The sequence below is a fragment of the Pinus tabuliformis genome, chromosome 3_1, assembly GCF_031772625.1.
Source record: "Pinus tabuliformis cultivar Carrire ecotype Pingquan chromosome 3_1, CPIR1, whole genome shotgun sequence".
Lineage (NCBI taxonomy): Eukaryota > Viridiplantae > Streptophyta > Pinopsida > Pinales > Pinaceae > Pinus > Pinus tabuliformis.
In genome coordinates, this window is record NC_142301.1 from 523824588 (window position 1) to 523841241 (window position 16654).

At 35.8% G+C, this 16654-nt stretch overlaps 1 protein-coding gene across 3 annotated transcripts in view; it reads right to left on the reverse strand.

Annotated features, from left to right (window-relative positions):
* Positions 1-16654, reverse strand: part of LOC149188128 (kinesin-like protein KIN-7D, mitochondrial) — a 295893-nt gene that overhangs the window by 89924 nt on the left and 189315 nt on the right. For all 3 annotated transcript variants that reach the window (XM_089411595.1, XM_089411593.1, XM_089411594.1), the window contains exons 9-11: positions 8636-8703; positions 7665-7721; positions 7438-7542 (exon numbers count right to left, since the gene is read on the reverse strand). In XM_089411595.1, the coding sequence (XP_089267721.1) occupies positions 7438-7542; positions 7665-7721; positions 8636-8703 (230 nt within the window). The remainder of the gene's footprint in view (positions 1-7437; positions 7543-7664; positions 7722-8635; positions 8704-16654) is intronic.

A 16654-nucleotide genomic window follows, 5' to 3' on the forward strand; every position in this document is an offset into this window, starting at 1 on the left:
ATGTTTTGGGGCTCAAAGCCCATGTTTTGACCCAATCTTGTTGTATAGCTCTGTGAATTGCGGGCGCAGGGCACGAAAGTATGATAGAGTCACACGGTTGTCTGCCCTAGTTTTGTAATGTAATGTCAGCTGGATAGACCTACCCATGGTCCGCGGACCATGGGATTGTATAAATAGATTGAAGCTCTAAGTAGAGAGGTAGAAAAGGAGTCTAAGTGAATGAGTCAAAAGTGGAAGTGTGTCTTTGGGTCGTAGAGTAGGAGAAGGCTCTGCAGCTGAGAGCGCAGAGGTCTAGTAGTCTGTCGCTGAGCGCGCGGACCCCTACAGCTGAGTGCGCAGGGCGAAGTCGAGTCTGTAACCAAGGAAGGAATTAATAAAGAGAAGTTTTGTTATAATTCTGTGTATCTATTCTTAGGTTAATGCATGTTTGGTATAGTTTGCAAATACACTCTTTATTTACTGCGCTCACCTATATGAATAGTTTATGTTGTTAAGTATAACTTAAAGCACACAAGTAGGCTAAGATAATCCACTAACATTGGAATACCCGTCAGGTCTTGGGGAATAACGCAGAAGCACAGCGTTCAGCCCCTAGGTAGGGTTGCGCGAAGATAGTATATCGAGCTGCAAGGTATGAGAAAGTACGCGAAGCAACCTGCACATAGGGTCAAGCCGCGGACCACGTGAATCCATCAGACATCTCCAGGGTCCGGAAACCTGGTTCTAACACCCTCCCATACTACTTCGGGTGAGACCTCAGTGCGCTCTCTGTGAACTATTGCCGAAAGGGCCAATAGTATCGGGATTTGCTTGGCTAATTTAACTCTGAACCTGGTCAAGCCCCTATAAGCCAACAGCAGCACTCAATTAAAATAGGTATGATGATGTGGGCATAACTTGAGGACACAACTTGAAGACGAATAACTTGACTTTGACGGTCAACCCCATGCACTTGAACATCACTATGGTTGTTGGGTGCTTTATGACTTATTTTATGATTTTAGGGGTCACTTCCAAGCTTCGTAGAGGTATGCCTACTTCAGATATGGCCATGGGGACTAAATTGATGCCTATTCTAAAGCTCACGGAGCATCATACTACACATTTCATGTAATTGTTTTTAAGGAGCTGCCCCACTTTTGAGGGTTTCTTTCATTGTTTTGAGGATGTTTTTGACCTTGGAGGTCCATTCAACCAATTTGGAGGAATACTAAGAGGATTATATTTGCACTTTTTGTGACATGGTTTGAGGATCTATACATGCTTTGAGCCTTTGGAGGCCAAGTGGAAGCATGGAGACTTGTTTCACGGGGATTCCCTCTCTCGGGGGTTTGCTTCATCTTATTCATTGTACATGTTCCTTCACAACTTTTATTTTATTATTGCTTTAGATAATTAGTTATACTATTTAGTTAAATTTTCTTTCTTTAGGCTAGATCTAAGGAAGCACATAAGATAATATTTTATTATTATAAAGGACGTATAGCATCATCTATATAAAGAGATGCACTTCCTCATTTGTACTCAAGGTTGGATATTAGGGAGCTCTCTCTAATTAGTTAAGAAAAGATCAAGATAAGATAGGATAATTATATTAATGTCCAACTAATGACCATAAAAGTCAATGGGTCTGTTGAGCACAATGATTTCAATACAAAACAAGGTTACTAAAAATTCTCCTATAAAAGGAACAAGAAGTAAAGTACAACCATGAGTTTATATGCAAAAATGTGGCTTGAGGGTCATTTGGAAAACACACCAAGAGAGGTCAAGAAGATCGAATTTCTGAAATAAGTTCTCGGAAGGAAGTTCTGATCGAGAGATCGTTTGCAGTAGAGGGATAGTGGGAATCCGGAAGAAGTAATTTCAGGAGAGTACGAGGCAGAGGGAGGACAGAAAGACGTCTAGAGAGAGGTAGATGCTAGCCCACGCAGTGCTGATGCAAGGGCAGTGCAGGCCTTGAGTGGAAGTCGAGTTTCCTACTAAGGAAAGTCGAGTTTCAATTGTCGGGAGTTGAGGTGTGAGTCTGAGAGGAAAAAGATCGATTTTCTCAGCCAATAGAGGATCTGGAAGAGGGGCAGCATAATACCCAGAATGGGTGACGCAGAAATTGTCGGGAGTGACACAATTCTGCATAGAGGCCACGCAGAGGGTGACGCAGAGGTTCCCGTTCAGTAGGATCAATCACTGATTCTCCCAGTGACAGTCAAATCATTTCACCATTCTTTTGTGCAGTATTCTCTCTGTATCGGATTGGTAGTTGAGCATCCTAGAATTGTACTCAAATTTTCTCCTGCATAATAATAAACCCTCAAATTTGTTGCATCGATTTTCCCGCATTGGGTTTTTCCAGGGACATTTGTCCAAAAATAACGATGTCCTATGTATCTGTATTTTCTTGCTCAGTTTCTATGTTTCAGAATCATATTTAATTTGGTGTAGGCTTCTTCAGTAATTTACTTCAATATTTCAAGAAAAACTCTGAAATAAGTTTGTAATGTAATTTACGATCTAGGTGAAGTAGATTCCACTGGTTGCAATAGGATTCCAAAGATTGTTAGATCTAGGAATTTTCACATATCTCGGGACTTAAACTATATCTACAAGCTGAGGTTAAGCTTCATGACATCACTTCTATAGAAGAATCAAGACAGTAAGCAAGAGTTGCAAAAAATAAGGATAGAGTAGCACAAAAGTTGAAAGAGTATATTCGAGACAAAGATTTTCCCAAACTGCTAATGCAGATAATACGAAATATGTTCCACCACATCTACGTGAAGGAGAAAAAACTAATTTGGAAATGGAAAGAATGAAAGAAGGTAAGTGCAAACGTTGTGGCAAAAAAAGGGATTCTAAACATAAATTTGCCAAGGGAAAAGAGACCAAGAACCTATATACATGTGAAGCAACCAATGATTCAAACAGTGAAGAATCAGAAGTAGAAGAATTCGAAGATTCTCCACAATTTTCTCCGGAATCAGATAACGAGAATATTCGGCAGGTGTCATTATCAACCATGACAGGTATATCTTAGCCCCAGACATTAAAGTTAAAAAGACATGAAGAAAAGAATGTAATGGTTCTAATAGATACTAGCAACACCCACAACTTTTTGGACTCAAATATGGCGAAAAGGCTCAACATTTTCGTATATCCCATGCCCAACATGAAAGTGATGGTAGTTGACAACAAGAAAATTGAAAAAGTAGTAAAATCGCATAAAGTCAAATTACAGATTTAGGACTACAATCTAGAATCTTTGTTCTACATTGTACCATTAGGAGGAGTGGATATGGTCCTAGGTATCCAATGGCTACAAACCCTAGGAACTTACTCCGCCAAGCACCAAAAGCAATTTATAAAGTTTAGATGGGAGGGGCAGAAATTCAAGTTATTTGGGTTCTAACCACCCTCAAAATCAAATTGTATCATCATACTAGATGATGAAGTTGATCCAGAAGGGAGCACCAACATATATAGTACAATTTCATCAGATGAGATGTGCTAACTCCAAAATTGGTTAGGGAAGAAACACCTGCATTTTCAAGAACTACCACTTGAAGTTCAAAAACTGATCCAAAAACACAAAAAGGTGTTCCAAGATCTTCCTATGAAAATGTCACCTGAAAGAGAAAAGGAGCACATAATCGAAGTAAAATCGGGGTCAAACCCTGTCAACATCAAGCTGTATAGGTATCCATACCACCAAAAATCTGAAATCGAAAGATTAGTCAAAGATATTTTAAAGTGTGGAAACATCACAAAAAGTAGAAGCCCATACATTATTGCAGTGGTTTTAGTCCGAAAGAAGGATAGGTCCTTTAGAATGTGTAGATTATCGAGGACAAAACAGGGTAGCAATTAAGAATAAGTTTTTGATCCCCTTTATAGATGAAGTGCTAGATGAACTTCATGGAGCCCATTACTTTTCAAAATTAGACTTGAGATAGAGGATACTACCGAATCATAATAAGGCTAGAGGACATAGTGAAGACTATTTTTCAAACACATGAGGGCCATTATGAATTTAAGGTAATTCCCTTCAAATTAACTAATGCTCCAACAACCTTCCAAGCCACCATGAATGAGGTATTTCGTCCATAAATAAGGAAGTTTGTTTTAGTGTTCTTTGATGATATTCTAAACTATAGTAAAACATGGAAGGAGAATCTACAACACCTGGAACAAGTTCTCACTATATTAGAATAACATCAGTTCTACGTAAAGATGTCCAAGTGTACCTTTGGAAAAGAAGAGGTAGATTACCTCAGACACATAATATCCAAGGAAGGAGTAAAAGTAGATCCTAACAAGATCAAAGCGATAAAAGAATGGCCTAGACCAGTTAATTTCTCCAAACTAAGAAGATTCTTAGGGTTGACAGGGTACTATCAAAGGGCTATTAAAAACTATGCCCCTGTAACCACACTTCTAACGAACCTTCTAAAGAAGAACTCATTTCGATGGGATGATGAAGCAAAAACATGTTTTGAAGACTTGAAGGAAATTATGTCTAATGCCCATGTATTGGCAACTCCAAACTTTTCAAAGTTGTTTGTAATTGAATGTGACACTTCCGGATTTGGCATAGGAGCAGTATTAATGCAGGATGGTCACCTAATCGCGTTTGAAAGCAAGAAGCTCAACAAGCAAGAACATCTCAAGTCTACATACAACAAGGAAATGTTCGCCATGATGCATGCATTAGCCAAGTGGAGAAAATATCTCTTGGGAAGTAAATTCTTAATACGAACAGACCATAATAGTCTTCAACACCTCCTCCAATAGAAAACACTCTCTAGAAAACAACAAAAAAGGATCGAAAAAATTGTTGAGTTCGACATGGAAATATTACATAAGAAAGGGAAAGACAATGTAGTAGCAAATGCTCTGTCTAGGAAAGACGAAGAATCATCATTACTTGCAATTTTAGTTGTTTTCCCAAAATGGCTTAATGAAATTCGAAGTGAGTATGCAAAAGATCCAGAAACCAGTGTTATAATGAAAAACCACCCTCATAATTCAAAATTTGAATGGAAAAACAATATTCTGTGGTATAAGGGGAGAATTCACCTTAAGTCCAAATTCTAAATTTAAAGCCAAAGTTCTCAAAGAGTCCCATAATTGATTGTCGGTCGAACATGTAGGTTTCTTTAAAACCTACTATAATGCACACCAATCATTTTTCTAGAAGGGAATGAATAATGATATTCAAAAATATGTAGCATAATGTGATAAATGCCAAAGAAATAAAATTGAAAACATTCTGACCTTCGTACTGCTCCATCCCTTAAATATTCCAAATCAAAAGTGGGAGGAAATATAAATGGACTTTATCAAAGGATTACCTGTGTCTAATGGCAAGAACAAAATTCTCATAGTAGTCAACAGACTCACCAAGTATGCACACTTCATAGGAATGAGGAAATCAAACTAAGTAAAACAGATCGTCGAGATATTTTGCAAGAATGTCTACAAATTACATGGGTTTCCCAAGGTCATTGTTAGCGATAGAGATGCCAAATTCAAAGGTAATTTCTAAAAGGAATTTTTTAAACATTTAGTAACCTACCTCAACATGAGTTCAGCATACCACTCTCAAACAGATGGTCAAACAGAAGTTGTCAATAAATGTTTAGAATCCCACCTATGATGTTATGCAAATAAACAAACTAAATAAGTGGGCTCAATGGTTACATCTTACTCAATGGTGGTACAATTCCACTTACCACAATTCAGCGAAAATGATTCCATTTCAAGCTTTGTACGGTTACGAACCTCCTAAATGGAAATACCTGATCATTATCGAAACAAAGCTTCCAACAGTTAAAGATCACTTAGAAGAAACAAAAAAAGTCTTCCAAGCACTAAAGGAAAATCTAAATATTACAAGAAATCGTATGAAGCAGCAAGTCAACGAATTGCCACCAAAGTTCTATGGACCATACCAAATTAATCAAAAGATCAACAAAGTAGGATACAGTTTGAGCCTTGCTGATAAAAGTTATGTTCACAATGTCTTCCATGTATCTTGCCTTAAAAAATGCCTTGGCAAACACCAAGTGGCACAGACAACACTTCTGACATTAGATGACGAAGGTAAGATCATTTTAGAACCAGAGGTATCATCTCCACCAAGGAAAAGAAGTTGTGATCACGAGTAATCAAAGAATACTTGATTAAGTGGAAGGACCTACTAGAAGACGAAGCTTCCTGGGAGACATAAGTGTTTCGTCAACAACACCCATCGTTAGGTATGCTTTGAGGACAAAGCATCTTTCCAAGAGGAAGGCAATGTTATGTAAAAGATTAGTAATTTTGTAACTATATATTAATTAGGCAAAGGGGCATGATCAGAAGATTATGCCCTTTCACCAAGAGGCACCTGAGGCAGTATATAAGCCAAGCACCCTTCCATGTAAAAAAACATCATTCAAGTTATTAATAAAATATATATGTATTTTTTAAAAATTCTGAGCTATTTTGCTCCAAGAGCTCATATAAAAAAATTCAAGCATCAACTGCTTTGCAGGTTGAATTTTTTCCAGTGTAATGGTCCAAAAATTTAAAGGGCTGCTCAACTAGCATGCTTTGCTATTGCAAGTCAACCTATGGTACAAAAGGTCACATCAAGTTCGAAGAATTTGTGAAACATTGAAGTAAAATCACAAAATTTGCATAAAAAAAAATGGCAAGAATTGAGAAACAAGCCATTACCTACATTTTGTTGGAGCATCGGGTAGATTTACAAATTCATTATACAAAGTTCAAGCACCAATTAAGAATTCCAAAATATGAAGAAAAAAAATAATAAAACTTCCACCAATTCCAGCAGACTATGTTTCATCAACTGTAAAGTAAGCATCATCTAAAGTGAAAATATCTAAGTTATAAAATTGTTTACTTCGCGGCATAAATTTCTACCAAAATATTTATAGACATGCATTCAACAAGATATTTACAAGAGGTGATAATTTGAGCAGAAGAAGAAATTAGCATTTACCATGATATTCTATAATTGAAATGAGAACTCTAAAAATTGAAAAGAAAATCTTTCTAAAAATTTCAATTTATACAAGAAGATAATTTCATGGATAATTCAACTTACAAAATGAACATGATACTAGTTACACCGTTAAATCATTTATTTTATAAAATTCGCATTGCTACCTATCAGATATGCAATCAAGACACAAACAATTGAATCAAGGCTTTGCATTTGATAATGATGGAATGCATACAGGATTAGTCTGGGGATAAATTCTTCCAAAAAATGTTTTTTCAAAAAAATAATTTTCACCACTGGTGTATAATTGCATAGCTAACGTTGTACTAAGTTTTAGATAAATGAAATATATCATAAGGCCTATGTCAAAAAGGTTTAAAATTAAATACTTCATTCAGAGATAACGAAGAACAAAAAGGATAGATGTATACTGTTCCAAGTGTCAAAAGGCTCTTGTTGATGTAGGAGCCTTCTTTTCTCCTTAAACCAGTTGTGTCACATTTTGAGCTTTCAGATCCAGCCAGATCAATGAGATTCTGTAAAATGGAGATATCCAGATTGTCAATGATTTTAAATATTGCCAATGTATGGAACATTGGCTGCAAAAAAGCTATTGATGGCTAAAATAAATTATTCAATCAGAATTAAAACATCTTACAAGTTGAGATAAAGTGACTTCATCATATCCACTGCCATGGACGCTGCTTTCAATCGTCTGCATTTATGTGCATAGAGACAAATCGTAAGAGAATTCCAGAAATAAATGGACACTGATTAAAATATGGATTGTAGAAAAGCACTATATTCATAATTAATCACGATGAAACTCCAATATCATGTGCTATTGTAATTTATTACTTGTCGAATTGGAAATAACACGTAGTATAAGCTATTAGACAGAGAAAATGCAACATAACTTGTATAGCACTCCCTGTTTTCCCATGAGTACTATATTTAAATATATAGATATTATTACCACAAGATTGAAACCACACTCATCACTCGTAATGTAAAAATATACACAATCAATTCCTTGTCAGCATTAAAATTTCCACCTCTACAATTATTCTAAGAAAAAATTTATGTCATCATGCTAGAATGTATGAATATAATGTATAATACCTATCCAAGAAAACCATGCATAGCAAGAGATTGCATGGTATTTTTTAAATCTAAACTTATATGTTGTACTTAACATGTTTTGATATTTCCTTTGATAACATACTTGTGTAGAGATACTTTGTTTTACCCATACTAGTACATCGATAGAGACTCATCAGGGTGATTGCAGATGCAATGTTTCCAAGCATTAGTTGTATATGAGAAGAACCAACGGTACTACATATACACCTTTCAAAATAATGGGATTCAGCAAAACATGATATACTACATTATCATCATCGTACGTTATTAGCTATTGTTATAGTGCTTTCATCATGCAGGTCATTTACATTGGTCTCACCAAATATCACTTTTTGGCATGTTTAAATATTTTATTTTATGTTTTGTAAACTTTAGATCATCCAATGATTACTTTAGATGACTAACTGAGCTCAACCTTCCATAAAACACTAAATTTTTACATCTTCCAACATGAGCACAAAGTCCATAATTTTTAAGATATCATACCAGAGTAAAAATCGTGTGGCTGCGACTACTCAGCAAGTTGAAATTGTTTGATCCCACATGGCGATGCTCTATCGAAGAACAAAAATTAAAATTAGCAAGCAACAAAAGTGCAATAAATTTCCACATTTAAAGCTCAAAGAGAACCAAAAACTTTGGTGAAAACCAAAATTACTCTTACATTCATTAATATGGAATCCACAAATCAATAATTATATGTCTAGGTATTAAAATTACCATAAACCATCTAATATCTCTGAAAAGCTAGTTAAAATAGGTCACGATTAAAAGATGAATCCAAACAAAATTTTCTTTCTTTGCATCCAAAATTAAACGGGGATGTTTATCTTATTGTGTAAGTGGTTTGTTTGTTAGATCATGGTTTATAAACTAACCACAAGAGGAATTAAATAGTGGTATAGAAAGTTTTCAGAGTTATAAATATGAATAAAATTAAAAATAAAAGAGATAAATTAATAACTAGTTGAAGCTTGTCATTTTTATACTAAATTAAGGCCTTTCGTAACAACACTTTACACTACATTCAAAGTCTTAATGCCCAATAAAAGAAATGAGACAGTGTAACTTATTGCCCAAGAATGTAACTAGTGTCAGTGTTCATAATTGTACTTGAGTCGAGATGTGATGTAATTGTCAAAATAAAGAAAAAGGATTTTTCTATTATAAAATATAAAGATTACTAAAGCATGTGTTTCATGCTTGGGTCAACAATTTCTAGGTCAAAGCCTCCACTGAAGGCTTCTAGGTTTTGTATTGAGTCAATAGAGTCATTGTCATTTTTATTAGACCCTTCTTGGGCTTTTGTATCATGTAAAAAGAATTATTTTTGAGTCCAAAAGATCATTTGTCACCTCCACACCAAGTTGGCCCTATCCTCAACAAGTCGGCCTAGATTAGGGCTATTCGACCCAGCTGGAAGGTTATAAATAAGAGGGAATTCGACCTATTTGGAACACTCACTCAAGAAGTTTGATCTACAAGAAAGAGGAGGAGAAAAAGAGAGTGAAACTATTGGTGAAGAAGAATATTTGCTAGGAAGACCTAAATCGAGTTTTTGGGCATTCTATCTCTCACACGTGCAAAATTACTGGGTTGTTGTTGTTGGGCTGAAATTCTAAATTTATTGTAGGTCGGAAGTTCTGAAGCTGGGGTTGAAAATCTATAGCTAGGGGGCCGAAATTCTAGATTGAAGTTGCAACTGTGAAGCTGGTACTTGGCTACTTTGGCAAGGATCATCTATAGAAAGAGCTGACTTGGCGGTTGGAGGTCTTTGTCTAGGTCTAAGAGGTCTTGGATTGTCTCATCTTGATTTGAATCCACTAGTGGAAGCGTTGATTGGGTTTCCCCTATAGAGGGGTTTTGGCCCTGGCTTAAAACCCCCCTATCTTCATGTTTTGATTTGATAATTTCTTGATGAAAAGAAGATAAAATAAGAACAAAAACAAAGTTAACTAGAACTCAAGAATATCACAAGTAATTATCAATAAGATCACAGTAAACAATGAGACAAGAGACACCCAAATTTATTGAGATAAAACCCCACGAGGGGAAAACCAGGTAATCTTTCCTTATGAGAGAGAGTTCAATTCATCAATATGTACATTATAATATTCCAATCAAAATGCCAATCTCTGACCTTAATAAATGCCAGGCTAAGTCACAGGACACGTCCTCCAAGGTCCCGTGTCTCGTATTTTACGTGTCGGACACGAAAACGGCCCTAAAACGTGTTGAAAACGTTTTTCATCGTGTCTTATAAAATGTAAAACGTATTCGTCGGTTTTCGTCGTGTCCTGCATCTGGAAAACGTGTATTCCGTTGCTAGAAAACATTTCCTACATCAGCTGCAATTTTTTTGAAAGAAACAAATAATTTTTGAGTGGGGCAGCTTAATGATCAAGTCTAGGCCCTAGTATTAATATGCTATTCATGGTAATGTTAAATTCTTAAAGTAAAAGTGACATTCTTCTTAATCTTCATTTTCATCCTTTTACTTAAATTTTTAACATTACCATGAAATGGCTCAGGATGTTTGAGAGTGGTTCCGGCCTCATTGGATTTCATATGGAGAAAGTAGAATTTTAGATTTCATTCAAAATGCAGCAGACTTATCAGTTTTTCAGGATTTCAAGATTGGGAGATTGTAATGTTTCCAGGTGACACCACCTGCCCGGGCTACCCCTGCCACCAGTAGAGGACGTGGTCTACCTCTTATAGCTCCTACTTCTAGTTCTTCAGCTTCTAGAGCATAGCAAACTCCACTACCAACTCCACCAACACCAACATCTACATCTAGAGGGAAAGGGAAAGATGTGGCATTTTCTCGCAAGATGGGCAGAGGAAATCAATAGGATTAGACTTTAGTTATTTTCTTATGTGCTTGTAGGTTGTACATGAACAATGAACATTGAATATTCAAAAATCAAGACCAAGCATATCACATTCTAATTTCTAAATAGTAAATTTTGATTCTATTTATTTTTTTAAAGTAAACTATGAACTTTGAGAAGTAATTATATTTTAATTTGATTAGATAAGTTGCAACCTGCAATTTAATATGGATAAAAAACTATATTTCGGATATATATATATATATATATATATATATATATATATATACACTTATTAGATATATATAAAATGTGTCCCCCGTGTCCTGTTTCCAAGTCGCTGGTTTCGTATTGAATACTCGTATTTACGTGTCCTCCGTGTCTCATGTCCTCGTGTCATGTGACTTAGCTGCCAGGTCAAACCACTCAAATAAGAGAGAAAACTCAAACGCACTTTTCAAATTCAAGCTATGCAATAGAGGGCCGAATTTTAGCCTAAGGATTTTGGCTAAAGGACCTAAATTCAGCGTGCAATTGCTCATCAAAATCTCGGTCAAGGTTAAACAGTTGACCTATGGTCAACTCCTAATCAACAGCCCAAAACAAAGTCAAAACTTTTGTCAAAGATAGTTAACAAAACATGAAGAATTCATCCTCCAAGCCTAGTCAAAAGCTTGGTCAACTAGCAACAAGAATCACAAGTCATAGCAGCCAACAAAAGTCAAATATGTTGGTCAACAGAAAGATAAACCTTCTTCTTCTCCTCACATGTGTGAACAAATCTTCTTGTTTCAGATTGAATGGATGAGTTAAAGATGATGCCAAATGAGGTCAATTGAATGTCAACATATATGTGTGCTAGGAGATTTTAACCTTGGGGTCAAACCCTTTCAAGTGATGAGGCCGACTTGGTCAACAAGAAAATACATGATTTCTCCTTCATTTTTGCCGATGAAAATACTAGCAAAAGCTACTAATATTTTCAACAAATCCTTCACCTATACCTCTATCAAAAGCCACCTCCACCAGGTTGTGGAGTCGTATTAGTGTTGGAGATAACAACATTCAAATGATTAAATGTCACTATTATTAAAATTTGGCATCTCAAAGATGAATTTCTCCTAGAAGAAACCATATCATTCAGTTCTAGTAAGTCACATCTAAATTTGGAAGTGACCTTCTAAAAATAGAAAGTCGTGTCCAAATGATCAAGGATGTCTAAATGATCAAGGATGATCAAAGATGATCATGTCTAAATGATCAAAGACATATGGAATCCACTTTAAAATCAAATCGATCATGATCATACAAGTCATGAATTAATATTTTATCCTTACTAGTATTATTATTATTATGATCCTATTATTTATAAAATAGTCTAAAGTCATTCACCTTTAATGGATTAATATAAACGAATTCTCAATAGACTCATGGAATAAATCAATTAAATTGAGAATCTCTTACTTGGTAAATCAAGCCTCTCTCTTGGAATAAAATAGTAACTCCACACTTAAGAGAATGTAACTCTCCCTCACTAATTTCATGTATGGCAAAATTGTAACCCCTCCTCATTAAATGCACTTTTAACTCCCTCACTCACTTCGATTTGTATCTCTCACTAAATATTCTCTTATGTCTAAACGTAACTCTCTCTCTCCCTAACTTGAATTGTAACTCCTCAAGACAATGTACCTCTCTCTCTATTCTTGGGATGAGTTACACTTCTCCTTAAGTAACTCCTCCCTCACGGAATTTGATTCTCCTATTGTTGGCTCGAGGCATGAATTCATTTTGTAACTCCTCTCCTTTCCCATCTATTTAAGCAAGAGCAAGTGAGAGTTGAGTCTAGCATGTGCATTGTGAAAAATGAGAGCAAGTGTTGAGTGTGTGCAAGAAAAGTGTGAGAGCAAGAGCAAGGGAAGAGTTGGAGCAATTGTGAAGGACAAGATTTAATCAAAAGGAGGAGGAGATATTCAAGCAAAGAGCAAGAGCACTTCAGCTGCAAGTTGATCAAACATTGGTGACTTTATTCATTCTCATTCTCTCTCTTTGTACTCTATTAAACAATTGAAGAAATATAATAGAAGGAGAATCATTCGGGTTTCCCCCTTGAGGGGTGTTTCCCTGGTCATTGGACTTAAATATCAGTGTCTCATATTTGTGATTGTTTGTCTTCATATAATCTTTAAGTTCATGTTCTATCTACAAAGTTGATTTGAAAAGTTTTGAAGAAAAAATATGCATTTTAAATAATTGTAACAGCATAGAACATTTAGATTTCTGAAAATTACTTTCAAGTCCTAACATAGAACACTCAATTTTCTTCAAGGTACATTCAGTTTTCTACAAAGTAGATTCAGCGTTATACTAATTACATTTAGTTTTCTGCATAGAACTTTCAAGTTTTTGCAAAGAATTTTTCAAGTTTTTGCACAAAACTTTCAGATTTTTACCATGGTATCAGAGCCTTGGTGAAGACAAGTCCAAGAAGACCAAATATCACCTGAGGAGACCCCACTTGCTGCCGAAGTTTTCTAATCAAGATGACTTTGTCCTACTTCAAAGTAGAGGAGAAGTTGAATGATAATTCAAACTTTGGTCCATGGAAAGCAAGGTTAGATATTACTCTTGAAGAACACGAAGTTTTGGAGTATGAATAAGGCATAGCAGTTGATCAACCAAAGAATGCAAGTGTTGTTGTCAAACCCAAACATAAAAAGGGTGAAATAAAAACAAAAACAAAAACAAAAAACCTAATAAAATTATCTTTGATTCTCTTTGTGATCATCTCATTAGTTATGTTTTTTGTTTGAAAAAAGCTAGAGAGATGTATGACAAACTAATTGGCATGTTTGCGATTAGTAACTTGAACTAGATTATTTCTTTGAAGAATCAGTTGAAGGACATCAAGATGAACATAGGAGAGATAGTTCAAGCATACTTCCTGAGAATGACCAAAATCAAGAATCAGTTGTCAACAATTGGTGAAGTTGTACACGACAAAGAAATGGTGTTGATTGCACTTGGAGACCTTTCTCCTATTTGGGAAACTTTTATCACCACTATTAGCAATATTAACATTATTCACACATTTTGTGAGCTCCTGAGAAAGTGTATTCAAGAGGAGGCCAAAATGATCTCCAAAGGGAGAATTTCACATCATGAAGAAGGAGAACCCACTGCATTTTCAGCCTATCACAAGAGAAAGAAAGGTAATAAAGACTCTCCTCATTTTTCAAAGATATATGCTTTCAAATCAAATGATTCCTTTAAATGGAATCTAGATATGTCAAAAGTTAGATGCTTTAACGGTCAAAAGCATGGTCACTTTGCTCGTGACTGTAGAGAAAGAAGGAAAGCATCTAGATTCGAAAACAAATTTCATTATAGAAAAGACGCTTCTGAAAATCAAAGAAAACGTCACCCTAAGAAAACAAGAAATACAAGGTATAAAAATAATGAAGTGGAAACTCAACTAGAATATTTTCTTGTTTCTACTCTTTACAGTTCTTCTTCTGCAAATTCATTTGATAGTTGGCTAGTTGATAGTGGTGCTTCCAAACATTTTACTGGTTACAAAAAAGACTCTCTAATCTTGTTGAGAGGGAGACTAATTCAAATGTTATCCTTGGAGATAGTTTTACTAACCAAGTTAAAAGTTATGGTTCAGTTTCATTTCAATTAGATGATGGCAAATTTGTTTTTCTAAAAGAAATCTTGTATGTACCTAGTTTGAAAAAGAATCTTCTATCAATATCTACTCTAGAAGATAAAGAAATGAAAGTTTGTTTTATCAATGGAAAAGTTATAACCTAACCATTGAACTCGAGTATGTGACAAGCCTTCACTCTTGGATCAAGAGGTGAAAGGATTTACAAAGTCAATGGTAAACTCATTCATGCACTGGTCCATGATATCGATCTTCAGTGTGATCTATGGCACAGAAGATTCACTTGCCTACACTACAAAGCCTTACCTCATGTAAAGAAGTGGTTTTTGGAATGCCTGAGATCAAAACGGATCATGAAGGAGTTTCACTACGATGTGCAAGTGGGAAGCATGTAAAGGGGTCATTCCCTTCAAGAAGAACAAAAACTATAAATCATTTTCTGCCAATCATTTATCCTTGGGATGACTGCCAAAGTCACCCTCTCAATTTCTGCCTTATTTTTGCTCAATGAGTGGTATATGAATTCAAGTCCCTAGGTCTAGGGTTGGCATTTGTAAACCCTAGGATTCCATCCTCTAAGAGTCCATGGAAACCCTAGACTGTCAAGATTGACAAAATGCTTTTGTTATCATATATTTTGTTTGGTTGTACCTCTCAATAAGTGTTGCAAGTGCATCATAAAGAAAGAAAAGGAAGATCCTATGGCAAGCGCGATGAGAGGAGGGCACTGTAAGGACCCTGTAAGTCGTAAACTTGGTAATCAAGTTGGATCCTTCGGCACTTTGATATAAAGTTTCATGTGAGGATCGGCCATAAGAATATGAATGCCTGATGAAGAAGATTGTCTAGAAGAATTTCTTATACGAAAACTTGATGCATTGATAGCAGTCATCCAACACATGATAGTAAAAAAGATCATGCAACAAATAGTTGGAAAGGCTCATTCATGGATACTCCACTAGATGAATTCATGGGAAGATTTCTTCACCTAGTAGAAGAAGGACCATGATGATACTGCAAACATTTTCTACTATCTTTGAATTGGGGCAAGCTTTCTAGAAGTTTGTTGATAGTAAAAAAGATCATGCAACAAATAGTTGGAAAGGGTCATTCATGGATACTCCACTAGATGAATTCATGGGAAGATTTCTTCACCTGGTAGAAGAAGGACCATGATGATATTGCAGACATTTTCTACTCTCTGAATTGGGGCAATCTTCCTAGAAGTTTGTAGATACAGTTGCAGCATGATGAAGTCCCATCCTCGGGATAGGAAGCAACTTGAAGAAAGCTAGATGACCAGCTGAAGTAAGAGGTATGAATGTTTTGGAATTCTTCTTTGATTTAGTTAACTTATGTTTTTAGTATGCAAGAAGAGCAGGATACAAAAATATGTCTAGTGAAGACATGTTGGTAATCAAACTCTGATATGATATGAAAAAGGTTGTCGACTTTAGATGAAGCTACCAAATCCCTGACAAAATGACCTGATATGAGGATGACACTTCTTGATGATTGAATAAGGATATTGATGGAGACAAGGCATGACATGCTGAAAAGAAGCTATTATAATCCGAAAACTTTGATGGTTCGATATAATTCAACTACCGAAAGAAGAAGTTTTGCAAGAAGAATTAGTGACAAACAAATATGATATGATTGAGATTCAATTGCAAAAATTGAGTGGATGACTTTGGTAGTCTAAGCCTAAAGGATATATATACATCACTAAAAAGGAAAGGTCGCAGGTTGCAGATGGTTCGATGATCATGCTTGGTAGATCACTTCCCCAATGCTTAGAGGGAGCCATGTTCAAGCTCCATAATGATTGGTTCGTGATTCGTGAATATGCAGCAGGTAAAGATTGATGATATGGAAAGTGATGGCTTGTCCCTACGAGAAGTTGTGAAAGAAGATGGCTCCATGATGTGTGTTACCCACCACTTTGTGGGTGATATCCCCAGGAGAAAATTTTTCTCCATGATGAGCCTCAGCGGACAG